General features: G+C 43.0%; 1 protein-coding gene across 3 annotated transcripts in view; it reads right to left on the bottom strand.

Moving 5' to 3' along the window:
* Nucleotides 1-6949: 6949 nt before the first annotated feature.
* The window catches only part of JADE3 (jade family PHD finger 3), a 68246-nt gene continuing 56839 nt past the window's right edge, over nt 6950-18356 (bottom strand). For all 3 annotated transcript variants that reach the window (XM_080375316.1, XM_080375317.1, XM_080375318.1), the window contains 4 exons: nt 16177-16293; nt 15248-15721; nt 11915-12032; nt 6950-10387 (listed from right to left, as the gene is read on the bottom strand). In XM_080375316.1, the coding sequence (XP_080231442.1) occupies nt 9495-10387; nt 11915-12032; nt 15248-15721; nt 16177-16293 (1602 nt within the window). In that variant the 3' untranslated portion in view covers nt 6950-9494. The remainder of the gene's footprint in view (nt 10388-11914; nt 12033-15247; nt 15722-16176; nt 16294-18356) is intronic.

The following is an 18356-nucleotide window of genomic DNA, read 5'->3' as shown; positions in this document are numbered from 1 at the left end:
TGCCAGTGCTCCTCTTCAGCATCCCACAACAGATCGCCTTCTGACTTGGATCCAGTCATCCCCTGCGGGGATCTGTGATCTAAAAGTGCCTTCAGTCTCGCTGCTCCGTGTCTTGTGTGTCTTCTGGCAACTTGGGGTGCACCACTGAAGTGCTGTGTCCCTGCAAACCAGGATTCGTTTGGCTGCTCCAACACCCACCTTCCACCAGAGTCTCGTTTCCAGCTGGCACTTGTAGCAACCCCTTTATTCGAGAGGCAGGTCCCAGTACTGCACACCAGCAATGGTACAGCACCCGCTGGGGTCTTTTACCAGGCAGCCCCCTCACAGCTCCTGTTACAGATTTTATCTGTTCCTTATCATACACCTTCCTATTGGCAACTGCCTCCCTCTCAAACATTCTTACTGGGTTACCTTTACAGCAGGTAAAGGTACAGCAGGTGCTCACAGCCCAGGCTTCATTTGGTGATTTTTTTTTTCTTTTAGCAGTGTATTTGAAAAGTTCATGGGCTACATGACCTTACCAACATGTATGTCATGCAGGCTTTCCTCAGTGGACTACCAATGTCATATTTATTAACCTATTGTCACCTTACCTGAGCAGTTAAGCTTTCATTTTCCAGGCTTGCATAGCTTTACTTCAGTGCTTGCATTTTCTCTTTCTGTCCCCACTGTGGTGTCATACAACAAACAGCAGGATTTAATCTCAGACCTGAGGCAAGCAAAATTACTAGTGACTGCCAACACAGAAAACAAACATCCAGAGTAGTGCCACAGCTCGCTCTTTTTTCCCTTACAGTTTACAGCAAGGAAAGAAGATCCAAAGGTTTAAAAAAACCCAAACGTATGTGAAGAATTCATTAAGTACGTACAGTAAAGTACAATTATTGCTTTTTACAAAGCTCAGCCACATTTGCTGCTCTCCCATTGCCCTTGCACACTACGAGGCCATTTGGGATACATGGCCAGGGCAAGGGCTTACTGAATTCAGCAGCAGGAGATAACTCACACCCTCAACCCACCTGGCCAGTCTCTCTGCTCCTTGCTGACTTAGCATGGTTTGGAGGCATCAAAACAAGCTGTGCGTTGGCACACACTTTGGGAGAAAATTGACAGCTTCTGCGAGTGCCAGGTTACAACACAAAAAATCCGGTCATCTTCTGAAGTGCCAAATATTTTGAACTTGGATCTCCAGTTACACAGGGCAATAACAGCTAACCCAGACTTGCTGAGTAGAGCAGCGTGGAATTTGTGGAGGGGTAGCTTCACAGAGAGCATCAGCTGAGGTCTTCTGCCAGTATGAGTTCACCATGGGAAAGAAGAGCACAGAAGAGATGGCTGCTGAAGGTGGTGCTGCCACATGGCTTCCCCATAGGGAACTTCCTGCTGTCGCATCGCAGCCGCATCATCTACTTTGTGGCCTCCAAATCTGAGCAACAGGGAGCACACACAGCACCTCCGTGGCTTCCAAAGGGGGCGGTTGGTGGTTCAGCATTTACGCCACATGGTAGGGCATGTTGCACACTTACCTCTCCTGCTTTGCAGGGAGCAGGGGACAAGGAATCTTACTGTCACAACCATGAAGAGCAGAAAGAATAAATATGTGATGCAGGAGGTCCCGTAAGGTGAAGTCACAGCCCTCCCCCAGCCTGTAGGTTCCCTGAGCCTGCCAAAAGCCATTACTCTTCTCGCCAGTCAAGGAATGTTCAGCAGTTCTGGAGAACAGCTCAGTGTGCCACAGAGCTGGAAAAATCTCCCACTGCTAAGGGCTGCAGGCAAGAAAGAGTGCCGGATGATTTCAGGAGTTATGAAAAGAAACCAGGTTTTGCTTATGCCGGTTCCAGGAAGGTCACAGTTGTTCTCTCCTTTTACGAGCCTGATCCTGTCTCTTCTTCATCTTAAGAGCCATCTTCTTTCTTCCTTTCACCTTTAGTCTTCACGTTTTACTTCTCTGTTAGTCCTCCTCCCTGTTTGTAGGTGGGAGGGCTGCAGACCTTATCCATGCCTGGTACAAAGTGCGAATGACATACATTGGATACCCATATCTTATAGGTGCCTCCAAGCACCACACCGCATAAAGGGAGCCTGTCGGGTCTCCTCCACAGCAGGGCAAGGTGCGGCTGAGAGCAGGGACTATGCCAAGGGCGCTGGAGCCCAAAGAGCCACTACCTCAGTGTAACCCTGCCCTGCTGTTACATCCATTAGGGCAACCATAGTGTGCATGTGGGAATTTACCACTAGCAGGTAGTACTGCATTTTAGCAAGGTGGGAGGGGGAACAACAAACCAAAACAAAAAAACCCTGACACAAAGCAAAGGCAGAGGTAGAAACATAAGATCAATCACTGCCATCAGTTGGCTGGAAAGCAAGAGTTGGTACTACCATGCACTTGTTTTCATCCAAGTATAGTTCTTGGAATTGACCTGTGTGTCTGCATCATGCTTTTATGTGTTAGTAAGCAAGAAGTAGGTCCAGGAGAGATCAAACTGCTGAGAAGTCTCAGCTGTTTTCTAGTCTGGATGATCACAGTCACGTATTTAAATACTCATACAGTTTGAACGTTGGCCAAAGTACACCATTTCCCTACTTTGCAAATGCCTCCTTGGGAAAAAGTGGCACGAGGGTGCTAAACAGCAGACTCATGCCCATTGACTGATTTACGTGTTACATCAAGTCTAACACCCACTGCTGTCACACTGTCACAGAAGTTAATGCAGAATGAACTAAGAATCTCAAACAAGGAATATTTTCTAAAAAGGATTGCACCAAATTACCATGAAGTCATATTGAAGCATTTAGCCTTAAAAGTCCAGTTTTTCTCACAGAACCAGCAATGGTACTCTCCACTTATCACGGTTTATTATGCAGACTTTTTTCAGTACCATTTCTTATATACTGGCCACAGTCTCATGAAAAAGCATCTCACACCTAAGAATGCAGTGCTACAAGCAAACGTGTGACCCTTCCTAATGCAGCCAGCTTCTCAAGTGTTTCACAAACACCCCTCAAATGGTCACACTTGCACCTCCAACTTCTTTGTCAGGAAGCACCTGCAAATCCTAGTTCCTGCCTCCTTAAACCTCACAAAGCTCGAGTACCCAGCCTGTGCCTTTCCAGCCCTTTGCTCTGCGCTTGGAGCAGCAGGGCAACAGGGCACTTCAGAAAGTGTTCTTCAGTGGAGCCTGGCCAAGACATTTTTCATTAATGCCTTACTTTTCTGCTCTTTGTACCCCATGTGACCCGGATTTGCACTTTGCTTGCCTCAGGATTTAAAAAAAAAAAAAAACAAACAAAAAAAAGCATTGATGTGTGCTACGGCAGCTGCAAAATCATAGCCACAACGGAGGCCGTGCAAGGAAGCCAGGACTTCACGGAAAGGCAGCATCTTTCATTCAAGGAGTTGATTTAGCAACAGTGCTTTCAGTGTTTGGAGTTTTCAGGCACACAAGCCCTCCTTCAGGCCCAAATCAGAAGAAAACTTCAAATTAACTGCAGATTTGGGGTGACTGCTCAGAGCTTAATTTAGCACTCTCAACCAGACAATTTGAGAGAAGTCTGTTTTCTGTATAAGCCATTCATAACGAGTGCAAACTACAACTTGCTTATGGATATTTGCGCCACCTGACTCATCCCGCTTTTGGCCTCTGTGCTTCCTCAAGCCAGTACAGACAGTTGGCTTCTTGTAGGAGTGATGAGAAGGAAGAGGGTAAGACAATGCCTTTACTCCATTGTAAAGGAGATAACAGAACAATGACTGAGCCATCGTTTGTAAGGAGCGGAAGTACTTTGGTCAGGCTCCGTTCAACCAGATGCAAATAGAGCCAAACATACCAGTGATGCCAGGCCAGGGGCTCCCAAACTACTCAGCACCACCCTTCAGAGATAAGAGAGATGGAACTACAAAGGAATGCAACCAGATACTGTGGTTTCAGGTGAAGTGAGTGGGCTAGTTTAACGATTTCCACCCCACACATCTCCCCCCTCCCCCGCAGATGTCTCATTCCCTCACTAGGACCTGCACTTCCAAAGGTATAACCAGAGCCATTTTCCCAAGTGTCATGTAACACTTTTATATATATATATATATATATATATATATATATAGTTACTACTCCAGCAGACTCCTTGCGGTTGCTGAGACCACAGAAAATAAGAGCGGCATATCCTGATGTTAGTCAGAAAGGCTTCCACATGACCAGGAAATTTCTTGAAGGCATCTCCCTTTATACATTGCTGTTGTGCTAGGTTTAAAATTCTTCCTCAGGACACTGGCATACCAATTTGGTCAGCGGAACATCTCCAGAGCTGTTACAGAACTCTCAAAATATACCTTGTGTCCCTGCCTTTCCCAGTGCTCTTCCCCACGGTGAGGGAGGGTGGGGCAGCAACTGGGGAAAAATTGTCTTGAGGAGAGTTAAGCCAAAAGAAACCATAAAGGTGTCATTACAGAGACTACTCAAGATTTAAAACAATGTCTCAGATAAGGCAGCCTAGGCAAGGCAGGTGCCCAGCTTCAGGGCTGCTGAGAAAGCAATGGGAAGGCAGGGAGGGTCTGCCCAGCCTGAAACAAAAGAAGAGTCCCAGAGAAAGGGCAGGGCAAGGTGGATCCAGGAGATCTTCCCAGCCAGAAGCAGCCTATTTGAGAAAGATTATCTGGAAGCTGTACACAAGAGGCAGGAAAACTAATGGGCAAATACTCGAGGCTGCTTCTCCTTACACAAGGCAGTCACGCAAACTTATCCAAACTATCTGCAGAGGGCCTAACTTGAGGAACAGAAATAGGCATGCACATCTGCTGTCTTCAAACGGCTTATCCAACTGCCACGTAACATTTTGTTTCAGAAGGCCGTGCTTGCAGCCACTTCCATCCACTTCTGCCACATCCCTCCGGAAGAGTCCAGTGGTTGCTAGATGCACCAGCTGGGTTAGGAGTGGAGCCCAGGAGCAGTTATCCCAGGATGGTCTCTGCAGGAGGGGTATGTTGCAGAATTGCACCCCAGGAGGGGCAAAAGCCTGTTCAGCTGTGAAGCTGGCAGAAAGGAAGATTCAGAAGCAGCAGCAGCAGGGCATCTCTCGTGAAACCAGAAGTCCACGAGTCTTCATTTCTTCCTAAAGCGGCTGCATTGAGGCACTCTATTGTTTTCCATCTCTGCCCTTCCCCAGTATTTTTCCCTTGCATGCCAAGCTTCCAGGTTGTGCAAGCAGCTTAATTTTGCTCATTAATTCACATCAAAAGCATATTTTCCTAATAGATGTGTCAATTCCCTGCAGTGCTAAACCTTCGCAAGTACTGGGATCATCAAAATTCACAACGATCAAAACGACTGGTTTCGCTGGATTATCTTTGCAGCTCACAGAGGCAGGCTTTGAACACTTGGTAACGCTCAGTCCCTCCCTGGTAGCAGGTACACACGGGGTGGCTGCAGTACAGCCTGTATGCCTCGGCCTAGTCACCCACGAGGTATCGCATCAAAACCAAGTGAATGTTTCAGGCTTCTATTTAATAGTTTAACAGTTGTAATTTCTCATTCTGTGGCTCGAGATTCACGGTGAAGAGAAAATATTCTACAAATGGCACACACAAGTTATAGCTGAGAAACGTTTCTCTTTGGACAGGGACATAAATGTGGAAATGATGGTCCTGGGAACCACCATGCAAGGCCCTACTAGTGCTTGGGAGAGCTTGGCCCAAGTTACCACCAACAAGTAACAACACGTACTTATTTGTAAAGGCTCTACAAACCAATAGCAGCTGTTTCCAAAATGGACATACCAATTTCCTCGGCCCTGTCTTTCCCATATCCCAGCCACCAGCAGACTGTACTTACAAAGGGAATAGGAGGCCACCAGTTAGAAAGTCACAGAAAGGAAGTCTGTTGCTGAAATCTGTTGCAAGAATGCCTTTAGGGAAAGAGAAATCCTGGTCCTGAAAAACAGCTGACAATCCAACACTTACTGCTTCTTCCTAATGCTGGTTTTCACTCTCTTCTGTATACACCTTGTCTTTACAGCTTTTTTACTTCCTCCCCCCTCCCCTCCAGTTTCCTTTTCAGCTGAGGGACTGGCTGCTCCATTTCACCCAGCCCACCTCCAGCTCCATTCCTGCCCTGCCCGGGGCCAACTGCCTGTAAGCCAGGCTGCAAAGCATGTTAGCTGCTCAGCTCACACCTCACCCTGCCGCTGCCGGACCCACCGCAGGCAGGAGGATCACAGCTGCCTCCAACACACAGACTGCAAATCCCCCATCTCTCTTGAACGCTGCCAGCTACCCAAGCCGGTCGGAGCAGGAAGGATGCTATCAGATTGGTTGTGCAGCTACACCTGCTCCTTTCTCTTCATCTTCCTCCTCAAGTTTTGCCTTCTTCCCTGCTCTGGCAGAGGGAGCAGCTCCTCTCTGGCAGCAAGGTGTATCACAGCACCGGCCTGTGGGAGTCGGGGGAACTACAGCAAAAGGTCATGCAAAACCGACACAGAACATCCCCCCCGGCACTTGCTTGCACCGATTTTGCACACACACAGCAATAGCTGGCTGTTAAGTATTTACTCGTGCGTGTGTGTGAGTGTACAAGAGGGATGAGACCGAAGGCCCGGCTACGGCTCCTCCTTTATAACTTAATTTGTCCAACCAGGGAAAACCAGTCATACTACGGCATAAGCGAATACATTAAAAAGTGAGGCCAGGGTAGCAAATGGTCTGTTGCATTTGCTCAGCCGGGCAGAAACAAAAGCCAAGCTTGGACTATTTGCTATACACAGCAAATTAGTGTTCAGCAACTGCTTTTTGGGAGGCTGAAGGGGAAAGGTTTTTCTTGATACTTAACTTGTTGAAGTATTGCCAACTCTGCAGAAATAATTTACTCCTGATGGACACAGTACTGCTGTTAGACTGATGAGTTTAACAGCCCACCAGACACAGAGGATAAAGCCCTGAATAAATCACAACAAATGAAAATTCTGTTAGCAGTTTCATAATTTAATGAAAAAGTACTTGTAAAAAGGGGACATCTGAAAAAGACCGAGTCCATCTTGGAAAATTGAATATATATATATATTTATATATATAAAACAAAATGCAAAAACACAAAAAAATTTGACAAATAAGGTTAAGAGGTAATACTTCAAACAGTTAGCCACCGAACACACAATAAAAACTAGCAAATGCACTTTGGGAACAATACTTGAGAACTACATAACCAAGGGCTCCTTCATATTATCTATTAAAATCATGTAAAAATTAGCAAAACCATTGCCCAGACTGGAAACAACTGAATTAATAACCCCAGAAGAGCAGAAACACTGAGTTTTGCTGAAGCACCATTTTCCCTCCCTTCTGTCATACGCTTCTGGCCACAAAATAATACGAACACTTTGCTGACCTCCCAGATAAGTGTTCCCAATACAAGCTTCATAAGATTTCATGACCAGTGAGAGAGGATTACTAATAAATATTGAAGGAGAACTGAGAGAATCAGAACTGGAATACAAATGAACAGACATTTGTTTACTTATTCTGAATGACCCATGGCTTAGAACACAAAGCATTTCCCGTTAAAATAAAATATGTGGAAACCTAAAATGCTACTGCATATTTACACCAGAAGAAATAATTTTGAAGATACAGCTCTAGAAAGATCAATTACACAAATATACATAAAATCAAGAAGTGAAAAAAAAAATAATTAAAATTAAGATGCATGAAGCAAACAGAGCAGAATTGCCAAGTATACTTTTTTATTATTATTATTTTTTCACTACTGAAAAGTCCTCCAGACCCTGACCTGCTAGTCCTGTTGCAACTAGGAAGATTTTGAAGTTTAAAACAAATCTGAAAATGTCATTGCCATTTCCCAAGCTAAAAGCAATAAATTAAAGGTTATGAAGAAACAGGTGATTGTTTGGATTCTGCATAGTCATCTTCACGCTGGGTGGGGAGCACTACATAGAAACGACATGCCGTATGACATGCCCTATACAACCTACAGCCCATTTCAGCCAGTGACGTGGGGACAGAGGATGTTGCGTATTTATGAAATGTACAGCATTTCAGAGAAAAACAGTGCAGTTATTTTGCTGATCAACAGAAAACCACCTGGAAAACAAGAACTTTGTTTGCATTCAAACAAAAATCCTGTTATTGAAACGAACCGACAAGGATTCCCTTTCCTTTTTGCTTCTTCAGTACTGGCTGAAATGTAATCACTACTTAACAACTGCTAATTTTAAAGGACATACAAAAAAGTGTTAGTTTGGGAAACAGCAACTGATCCAGAGGTTGACAAGCAGCTTAATAAAATAATAGACTTCCAGCAATTAAAAAAAACAAAACAAAACATACTCCAAATGATGACCAGCTAAAATTTTACAGACCTAGATGCCAGAAGTAAGGGTCCTACACCTGTATTCAGGCAACTAGGGTTGAAAATTTGTGCCTGCATAAAAAGTTAAGACAAAATTATTTCTAATTCAGCTTATTTTAAAAATACCAGGTACAAACACCTCTGGACATGATATCTCAGTTTCAAGAGGAACCTGGCATCACTGGTGATTGCCTAAATGTAAGTGTCAAATAGCATTTTTCTTTGAAGTAGTACATCTACTTTTGTAAACACTATCCACAAAATTAGCCATCTGTACTTGTTAGCTGGGTAAAATATTTACAAGTGCATCCCACAACAAGCAACTATGTACAGAGATTAAAAAAACTGAAGTACTAGAAGTTGTATATTTACAAATTAAGCAAATTATTGTGAAGAGAAACAACCTTCAGCACGAGCAGGGAACGGGGGGGGCACGTCTAGAGGTCAGCGAGTTTGGCAGCGCCAGTGATGCCTGCTTCCACCCTCCGCAAGGAGCCTGCGAACGCCACTGCAGTTCAAAGCCTCCTGTAGGAGAGGATCGTCACTTAGTAGTCACTTTGGGCCTGATCCAGCAGAACACACTGGCATGTGCCGGGAGATCTGAGCACAAATGTTCCCGGGGGAAACCAGCAGGACTTTTTACATGCTTAACTTCCTAACACATCTGCGAGTGCGTTACTGGATCAAAGCCATACGGCAGGTGCCCTAAGAATGCAGTTTCAGTGTCTCCGCTTGCAGTCTCTTGCAACGCCATAGAGCAATGCAAGAATTTCTTTAATACCTGTCCACCACAAGATTGACGTAACATGAACACGTTGCCTCGCACGTAAGCTGGCAAGGGGGAAGCAGTTTCCTGAATTTATGCAAAGATTAACCGCTTCGTGCTCTCCCAGATGTTACCCTCTAATAAAACACATCAATTTACACATGACTTTGCAGTAACTGAGTTAACCTTGCGAAGACAGCAAGCCAATTCACAGTTGAACAAAACTACTCTGCTTTCTCTCCCCTCCCCCCATCCCCTACTGCAACTCTTCCTAACACAGGTCCTGGACTATTTTTCTGGAACCTTCTGATGCTGAGCTTTGCACTGGTACACTGGAATACATAAAGGCTGAATTACCCCGTGGGGGCTTCTAATCACCTTTGTACCGAACTGTGAGAAATCATGTTCTTTTTGTTTCTATTGTGGCAATCTCTTCCAAAGTCCTTACTTGGGCTTTCTCTCTCTGAGCTACTGCGTCTTAACCTCACTTGCTCTTTGTTTTCATCGCTTTCTGCTTCAGAGTCACTCAGCTCTAAGTCAGGACAGTACCCATCGTTGTCCTGGTACGGAGCACCTTCAAGTGTCTGCTTGCTCCACAAGCGATCTTTTGTCGCGAGTCTTCTCGTTGGCTTTTCACAGCATCGGAGATCTTCTGTGGTCCTCACCAGACTGTTGGTAGCCTCTTTAAAGGACCGGCTAAAATGTTCTATGGTGGATTTTCTGAAACCGCTCTGGCTGGCCAAGTGAGCCGTGAGCACGGACTCTTGTTCGTAGGACGTCTGGCTGGAGCTGTCTCTCTGGCTCACATCTCCAGCCCTGCCCATGAGACCGTTGGATTTGGCCGCTAGCCTCGAGTTCTCCTGCTGCACCCGCCCATTCCCAATGGAAGACTGTCCATGCAAAGCAGCCTGGAGTGCTAAGGGCTTCCCAGATGGCTGGCCCCGGTGAAACTCCAGCATCTGTGTGGGGACAGAATCCTTCACCTCACTTCGAGGCTTGCCGATCCCTGCCAGCGACCCGTTACTTCTGCTATCATGCTGATACCTGGCGTAAGATTTTGCTTTAATTTCAAACGATTCCTTTGACATTGGCATGCTCCGTTTGCTGTAAACAGTGCTGTTGTTGTCAGGAGAAAGCGGTCTGTTTCCAGGCTTCAGTGAGTTATTTTTGCAATCTCCTAGTGCCGATTTGGGCATTTTTAACTTCAGGGTGATCCTGGGAGGTGGGTAGAACAGTGTGTTCTCTAGTGCACTTGTCAGGGTATGGCCTACAGGAGGAAGAGATGAGAGGGTAGGAGAAAAAAAAAAAGAAGCTTTTTAAAAAGAGGGTAATAGTTTTGTTATCTGTAACAAGTTTTATAGTCCATTAGAAGGTCATTCAACAGTAAGAAGCATTTGCAAACAATTAGCATGAAATTATTTTAGGACATTAGAGAAGTTGGGATAATGAAAACTGTTCCAAATGATCCACCGTTTCAGAATTTAGGTAAGCATTTTAACATTTCCATTAAAAACAACAACGTGCCCTTTTTACAGGGTTTTAAGCCAGTGAATTGAACCAGTTTTGAGATATGACTGAAGTAGTTCCAACAAAGCTAAAAAAAGTTCATATTCAGTATTGGATAAAGAAAAAACAATGCTTCAAACCGAGTTTCAATTTGGACTTAGTTCAACCCTCTGCTTTGTATTATAAAATCCTCTACACTTTAAAAGTCTTTTCAGCCCAATATATTAGTCTTTATGGTATTATATGCATACAGCACCCATTGCAAAGTAGCTATCAAGCTTGTCTAATAAGCATTTAAAAAGCACTTTTATGTGTAAAGATATAAAATGAGTTTAGTAGACATTTCTAATAAAATGCACTTACACAAAACCAAAGTGCTTTATTAGAGTCCTGCTGCTTCCACGAAGTACTAGTATGATCTATAGCAGTTTATAACCCCCACCCTGTCAGTACTAATGAAACCTATCCTTGTTTCAGGGGTAGAGCAAAAAAAGCACAAAGACTTCACTCTAAATTGGTCATTAAAAACATAGCATGTATCTTGAAGGAACAGAGAGATCTTAATTTCACACTAAAGAAACAGCTGACTTCCCGATTAAAAAGCCCCACAACACGTAATTGCACTGTAATGTATACCCTTCCTCTTTCCAAATGTTGTATTCCTTATTACAAAATGGTCGCTATAAAAATTAAGGGCAGAGTGGGTTTTGGTATATCAACATTCCTACCTAGTTACTGTTCATTATTAAAACCCAGAGTACTTAAACTCTTTTTGAAGGAAGAAGAGTAACTGTGGATGGCGAGCTAAGAAATGCCTCTTTGCACTACTCATCAATCATGCAAGGCAACATAAGGACAGCAGCGATTCCTATCAAGTCCCTCTTCCCTTTTGCCTGAAGGAGCAAACTACTGACAGCAAGTGAAAAACCTTCTCAGCTCGAGTGCCACAGAGCTTGCTGTGAGGAAACAGCACCATGAACTAGCAGCCTAAGAAAGCAAAAACCTAGAGATCACCACTAACTCATTTCTGCTATCTGGATGCCATAGCGATTGATAACTAATAGGCACGTGCCAGAAACAGCCATAAAATAAAGAAATATCCAAGTAAATATTTTAAGGGATTAAAAGAGGTTTGTGCGTGTTGCTACTTTCGTTGACCGTGTACTTGAAGAAAGTTTTTAAAGGCAGATTTACAGTGTTAGAAACACTAAGCAGGAACATAAAGAGAACACATTTTTTATTTTAAATACAGACAGAATTTGTAAATATTTTACATTTATATCGTTACCTGCAGCAATTTCCTGATTAATGAGCTGGACTTGCAAATTGAAGACCTGTTCATGTACTTTACTGTGAGATAACTTCAGTTTCTCTCTCCTGCTTACCATGTAGCAGAGATTTCTTACCTATGGAGGAACAGCAGGAGACTTAATAAGCAATAAGAAAGTAAATCCTGAAATAGTTTAAAAAGTGCATCAAAACCAGAATTAAACAACATTATGTGCAAAATCCCTTGGCAATGTTCTTGTGAATATTACTAAACATATGTAACTATGAATTTAAAAAAATCCTGGATTTTTTTTTTAATTGCCAATCTTGTGAATGCCTTGACTATACTCTGCTGTATATTTTCGTCTAAGAAGAGTGAATAACCACAAAATTCCAGTCAAAAGTAATTTCTAAGACTTGCTCGTCCGTAAGCCTGCTTCCACTGTGTACAATGCCAAGGATGCTACTACTGCAGGCAATACGGGATTCTCCCAGAACTTCCCTGCAAAGTGTTTCATAGAATAATTTTTAACAGCTAAACTATGTTTCCCCTAAAATTACTGCAACGTTTTGAAATAAAACTTTTTACAAAGCTACCCAAGAGAGGCAGCCTGTTTAGACTAAAACTAACATGCATATCACCTCTAAAAGAACACTATAGCTTCTTGTGCAATGTACACATTTTGGCTGACTCCATGGCATTGACTCTCATGAGGTTCAACAAGGTCTTACCGTGGGTCAGGGCAGTCCCCAGTATCAGTACTGGCTGGGGGATGAAGGGATTGAGAGCAGCCCTGTGGAGAAGGACCTGGGGGTACTGGTGGGTGAGAAATTGGACATGAGCAGGCAATGTGTGCTCACAGCCCAGAAAGCCAACCACATCCAGGGGTGCATCAAAAGCAGTGTGGCCAACAGACAGAGGGAGGCAATTCTGGGCCCCTACTATGCTCTGGTTAGACCCTCCTTGGAGTACTGTATCCAGCTCTGGGGGCCTCAGCACAAGACAGACACAGACACGTTCGAATGGGTCCAGAGGAGGGACTCAAACATGGTCAGAGTGCTGGAAACCCTCTCCTCTGAAGAAAGGCTGAGAGTTAGGATTGTTAAGCCTGGAGAAGAGAAGGTTCTGGGGAGACCTCATTGTGGTGTTTCATTATATGAAAGGGGATTATAAGAAAGACAGAGACAGACCAGGGCCTGTAGTGACAGGACAAGGGGCAATGGTTTTAAACTTAAGGAGGGTAGGTTTAGATTGGACCCGAGGAAAACATTTTTTACAGTGAGGGTGGTGAGAGACTGGAACAGGCTGCCCAGAGAAGCTGTAGATGCCCATCCCTGGAAGAGTTCAAGGTGAGGTTGGACAGAGCTTCGAGCAACCTGATCTAGTAGTGAAAGATGTCCCTGTCCATGTCTTTAAAGGTCCCTTCCAGCCCAAACCATCCCGTGATTCGGTTCCACATAATTCACTATTAGAGTTGATAGCAAAATTTCTACCTCATGTAATGAGAACAGGAAGAGGAACTGAAAGTTCTTGATAAACACTTCAAAGAGCTTTCAGAACACAAAACCAGCACAGGGGCTGGTTGAAAGATATTTGCTGAACATAATTCACTCTACCATGTCTGTTCAGAACTGGAACCTCTCTCCCCAGAAAAGAAATTCAAAGATTCCCAAATCTATATTCATCCCAAGATATAACAGTAGAAAGTCTTGGGGCACAAGAAGTTCAGAAACTTTGAGAGAAAATGTTTTAAACTATGAATTACCTCCACTCAGAATAAGTACATAAATTTCAACAAAATTTCATGCAAACCAACCACCTTATCAAAAATCTCAAAATAGTTTCCTGAAAGAAAAAAAAACATCCCAAAATTCCAACCCTACATTTGAAGCATGTTATGAGTGATTTTGTTTTTCATTTTTAATACGGATCTATATCCAAAGTAGTCCTGAAAAGGGGATCCAAGATGGATTATGACTAGATTCAAGACAACAGTTACACTGACAAGTGCAGATCTTGGCTCCAACACTTATCTCCCTGTATTTCCATGTCCTTCTCCCTCCGCTACCGTTTTCCCTTTTCATACAGCACTACTTTCTCTCTTCTGCTTTTCCTTCCCCATTCCTCTGCAATGTCTCTGAAACACATTTAGCACATCCACTTTACTTTTTTTTTTACATTCACTATCTATCTCTAAACACTTGAAAACTGCAGGCAATCACTAGCCAACAGGCCAATTTAACGGGCAAAGCCTGGCTTCCTCCCTCATCAGCTGCCAAAAGGCAGCACCCTGTATGCCTTCCTAATAAATTCCTGCTCTGAATTTTGCTGATGGATTCCATATTTTCAAAATAGCAGCTAGCTGGCAATCTGATAAGAGCTGATAAAATGGTAATTTCCTTTTCCTCCTTCTCGGTAAAGCCACACAAGTAGTGGTAGACTCAGTGAGTTCTTTTCAGACCGCTAACCAACCGTAGCACCTAAGGCAGCTACGTGCAGTGAAAGCATCTAGGTCAAGACAGTGATGAGTGATTCAGCCTGCCCACTACCTGGGACTAGCTGACACCAGCAAAGAAGAGAGGTGAGTAATACTCCTGAATCAGATGCCATGGGAAGTGGTAGGAGTACAGGCCAGCATTAGGGTTCTCCGTGTGTGGAGCCAAAGCGTCACTGTGGAAGTTAACCATCTGGGTCTCCACCTACTTGTCTTCAAACCATGAGGGTAAGAAGCTCTGCTTTAATGCATTTTTAAGATTCTCCAAAAGCTTAATGCATACCCAACCAAAGAATACTTACTGCTTTACCCAAATCCAGAATTGGCTATTTACCATTCTATTATAAACATTACAAAACGCCTTTTTAATTACAAATCGAGAGTCCCTCCATACCAAGACAGAAGGTGGAAGGATAAGAATTTGTTAAGCCTGCCCCATTCCTTTGCTGTTTGCACTTTTGTTTAATAAAAGTCATATTTTTTGGTATTGAATCTGTATCACTAGCAAGTACTACAGCTGGGTCAAAGTAATTTACTCATAATTTTTTTTAAACATTTACTCAGTTGAAGTTGAAATCAAAGAGTCAATTAGGAAATGTGTCCACTGTGTATAGAAACATGCATCTTAAAATACATAACGAATAACCTGTAAGCAAGTCAGGAAGCACTTCTTTCACACTGGATCTCTCACTGGACTGAGAAGGGAACAGGCAGTGCAGCATATCAAAAGACTGGAGTTGAAGGCCTTACTTTTTTTTTTTTTTTTAAATATTATTTTTAAAATCACTTCCCTGTGCTTCCCACATTCCCGCTTTTGTTCGTCAACAAAGAAAAAATTTTACCAGTTAAATTCTTACCCTCTCTAGGTCCTGCCTCAAATGCATGAACATCCTCATGCGAGTATGAATACTATCTTCTTTTGGCTGCACCAAGCCATTTTCTTCATCCTCCTTGGGAGGAAACAACGGTTTGTTAAAGTTACTTTTTCGCTTTAATTTCCAGTAATTGTAGATGAAGTCTACAGCAAGTTTAGGAAGGCCAAGTTCTGCTGCAACATCCTCCACTTTAACTAGTGAGTAAAACTCCTCTTCCAGCTCTCGGAGTTTTTGGGCTCGCAAACTGGTTTTCTCGCTCTCCGTTTGCTTCTGGTCTGATACACTCTTGGGGTGCTCATCAACATCAGGCAGAGCATTCTGTTTGTTCTTGCTGTGCTTTAGACAATACGACTTGAACTTAACCTCATCCCCATCATCCAGGATAGTCTTCATCTCTAAACTATGCTCAAAGGCACAGGTGACATGAAAGGCAGTGATGCAGCTTTTCACGGAGCACTACAGACGAAATAAAACAAAAAACCTCAATCACTAACAGCAGCAACAAAGCAGAAAAAAAAGGACTGAATCATTTTAATTATATGAAAGTCTATCCCTACAAAAATCTGTTTCCTAAGCACTCTTAAAAATAGCTGTTGATCTCTTGAAGCCGGTGGTACCTGATTTAGTACTTTCTTGTTTGTGAACAGTGTTCAACAGAAGGACATTTCTATCCATCTCTGGCCCACACAGTAGCAGTCCTTATACATCTCAGCCTTATTCAAAAGAAGGCAACTCAGGCTAACTCCTAAATCTCTGTGCTAGTGAACTAATTTGATAGTAAACAGGTGTAAAGAAGTAGGCATCTACCCAATGGTCACCTGCATCGTGAAGCATCTCTGAACACAGGAAGAGAAAAATTCAAAACTGAAACTGCCCTTCTCACACAGGCTCACCACAGGACAAGTACATACCTGAATGCAAGCACCAGTTTTCAGTTTGCATAAACTACATACTAGAGCCCATCGACTTGGTGGAATGTGAGACACCTTTGTGATTGGCTCCATCCTTTCTGGGCAAGCAATACTGACCTGTAAACAAAAAAACAGCATTGAAAGCAGTTATCAAGGCAATAAAAACAAGCTCTCCATTAATATCAGAAGAGGAAATACGACCACACATTCATCTCACTGTGAGAGTTCCATGTGCTTATACTTCTCAGCAAGGGACCCTAAAAGATCCCACATGAAAACAATGGTGTGGAATACTACTAGTTTAACCTGGTGGCTAAAAAGTTGCAATTCTTCAAAACATCTGAGGCATTTACAACATGCCTTGTTACAAACAAGTTGAGAGACTGCAGTAAGTGATGCTTATTTCAGTTCCATTCTGGGGTTTGTGTTTTTTTCTGATTTCTGTTTTTCCCTCTGCTGCTTTCACAGGTCTAACTTAAAAAGTACCAAAATACAAGCTACTCGGACCAAACCAGGAACACATACTTACCCAGGAAGTTCCTTCTTTAAGATCCACAGATCTGCTACAATAGCTACTTCTGCCAGCTCACCATTCGGGACAGAACCAGATCTATCAGTCAGCAGCCAGGGAAAGCCTCACTTCCAAGCTCTGCCTCTCCACTGAGTGCTCCCAATGCAAGATGTGATTCTAATACACTTTCCTAACTACAGATTGTATCGAGTATAATTTGAGAAAGAATACAACAAACTTCTCTTACTGCAAAGCATGGTATATTCTCTTGTGCCAGTTTTCACATACTTAGTCTGGATGATCCATTTGTCTCTGGTAGACCAGATTATGGATATTAATACTAAAAGAAAGAAAAAAATTCACATAAGCGCAGGATACCTTTTCCTATTCTTTGTTATACTAACATCCACATATCCATTGTGATAGAAATTTCTCAGCTGCCTGTTGTCCATACTCAGAAACAAGGACTGTCCTACAAAATTTGGACACCAAAACAGACATAAATTAACTCCATAAGCTTCCCTGAGATACTCCTGACAGACAAATTTTATCCAAGGGCAGAAACAAAAAGCTGGCCAGCTCTGAATGACCAACATGCAGAACTGGGCCAGTATGAGAATGGCACATAGCAGAAGATTTCAGTGAGATAAGTGCTCTGTCCCAAGAATGCCAGTCTCCAAAAGCTTGGATTTTGATGCTTACAGAGCACTTTTGGAATTTAGCAGTTGTGTGCTTCGGAGGTCTACCTGCCTGAAGCAGAAATACAATGCTGATTCTCACTAGGAAGTTCTCCACACTTTCTATGAACAATCCACCTGTACAGAGCAGACCTGTATTTCCAGTGCTGGGATAGAGGCCTACTTCTCAGAAGGGTCAGATCTAAGAATTCAAAGAAAGGAGGTTCCTAGGTCATGCTCTGTGGCACTGTGAGGCCAGAATAAAGATGATTGCTTAAGAAAGCATTAAGGCTGAGATTTGAACAGCAATTTTTTTTTTCCTAGAAAACTTTAAGAGCATTATGCTACAGTAATTTTCATAGATTAACTCCATAATAAGACTCTCCTAGGGAAATCCAGGTTATATGAATTAGTTTAACATGTAATAATTACACCACTGACTTTACAAGAGCCAGTAGTCCAAGCTGAATTTCCTAGCTTCCCTTTGGGAGTACATCAACAATCACTTGGTGCAAGTGTTCATTTTAAAATCTTCTTAATCTCTGAGGAGGGAAGGCTTTGCTTCAGCAGACCTCCTCTGTAAAGCAGACTTATCCAAAGATACCAGTGCTAAGTTAATCAAGTCTGAGAGTCATAGTTGCTATGCTCAGGCTGACTAATTTTGCTACTCTCTCCTTATCATTGCTCTAAGGATCATTTTAAGTAGGTGGAAAAGATAGCTTTGCAAAAGTTGATCAACAGTTCATGAATGACATAAATTGACTGAATTAAGAGTTGTATTTGTTACAGTACTTCACCCTCTGATCCCCCAAACTGCAGTCCACATCTTGCGGAATATACTGAGGTCAACCTGCTGCATGCCATTTCCAGAAGTCCTCATTAGGAAGATCATGTGATGCTTCAGAGAGGGTCCAGGTTTTACCAGACAAGAAGGAGAATAGGCAGACAATATGCGATGCCCTCATCAGGTAGAGATGACCAATAATTTAATC

Source organism: Falco punctatus (genome assembly GCF_963210335.1).
Source record: "Falco punctatus genome assembly, chromosome: 2".
Lineage (NCBI taxonomy): Eukaryota > Metazoa > Chordata > Aves > Falconiformes > Falconidae > Falco > Falco punctatus.
Note: the sequence above shows the minus strand (reverse complement) of the source record. Positions and strands in the feature narration are given on the sequence as shown.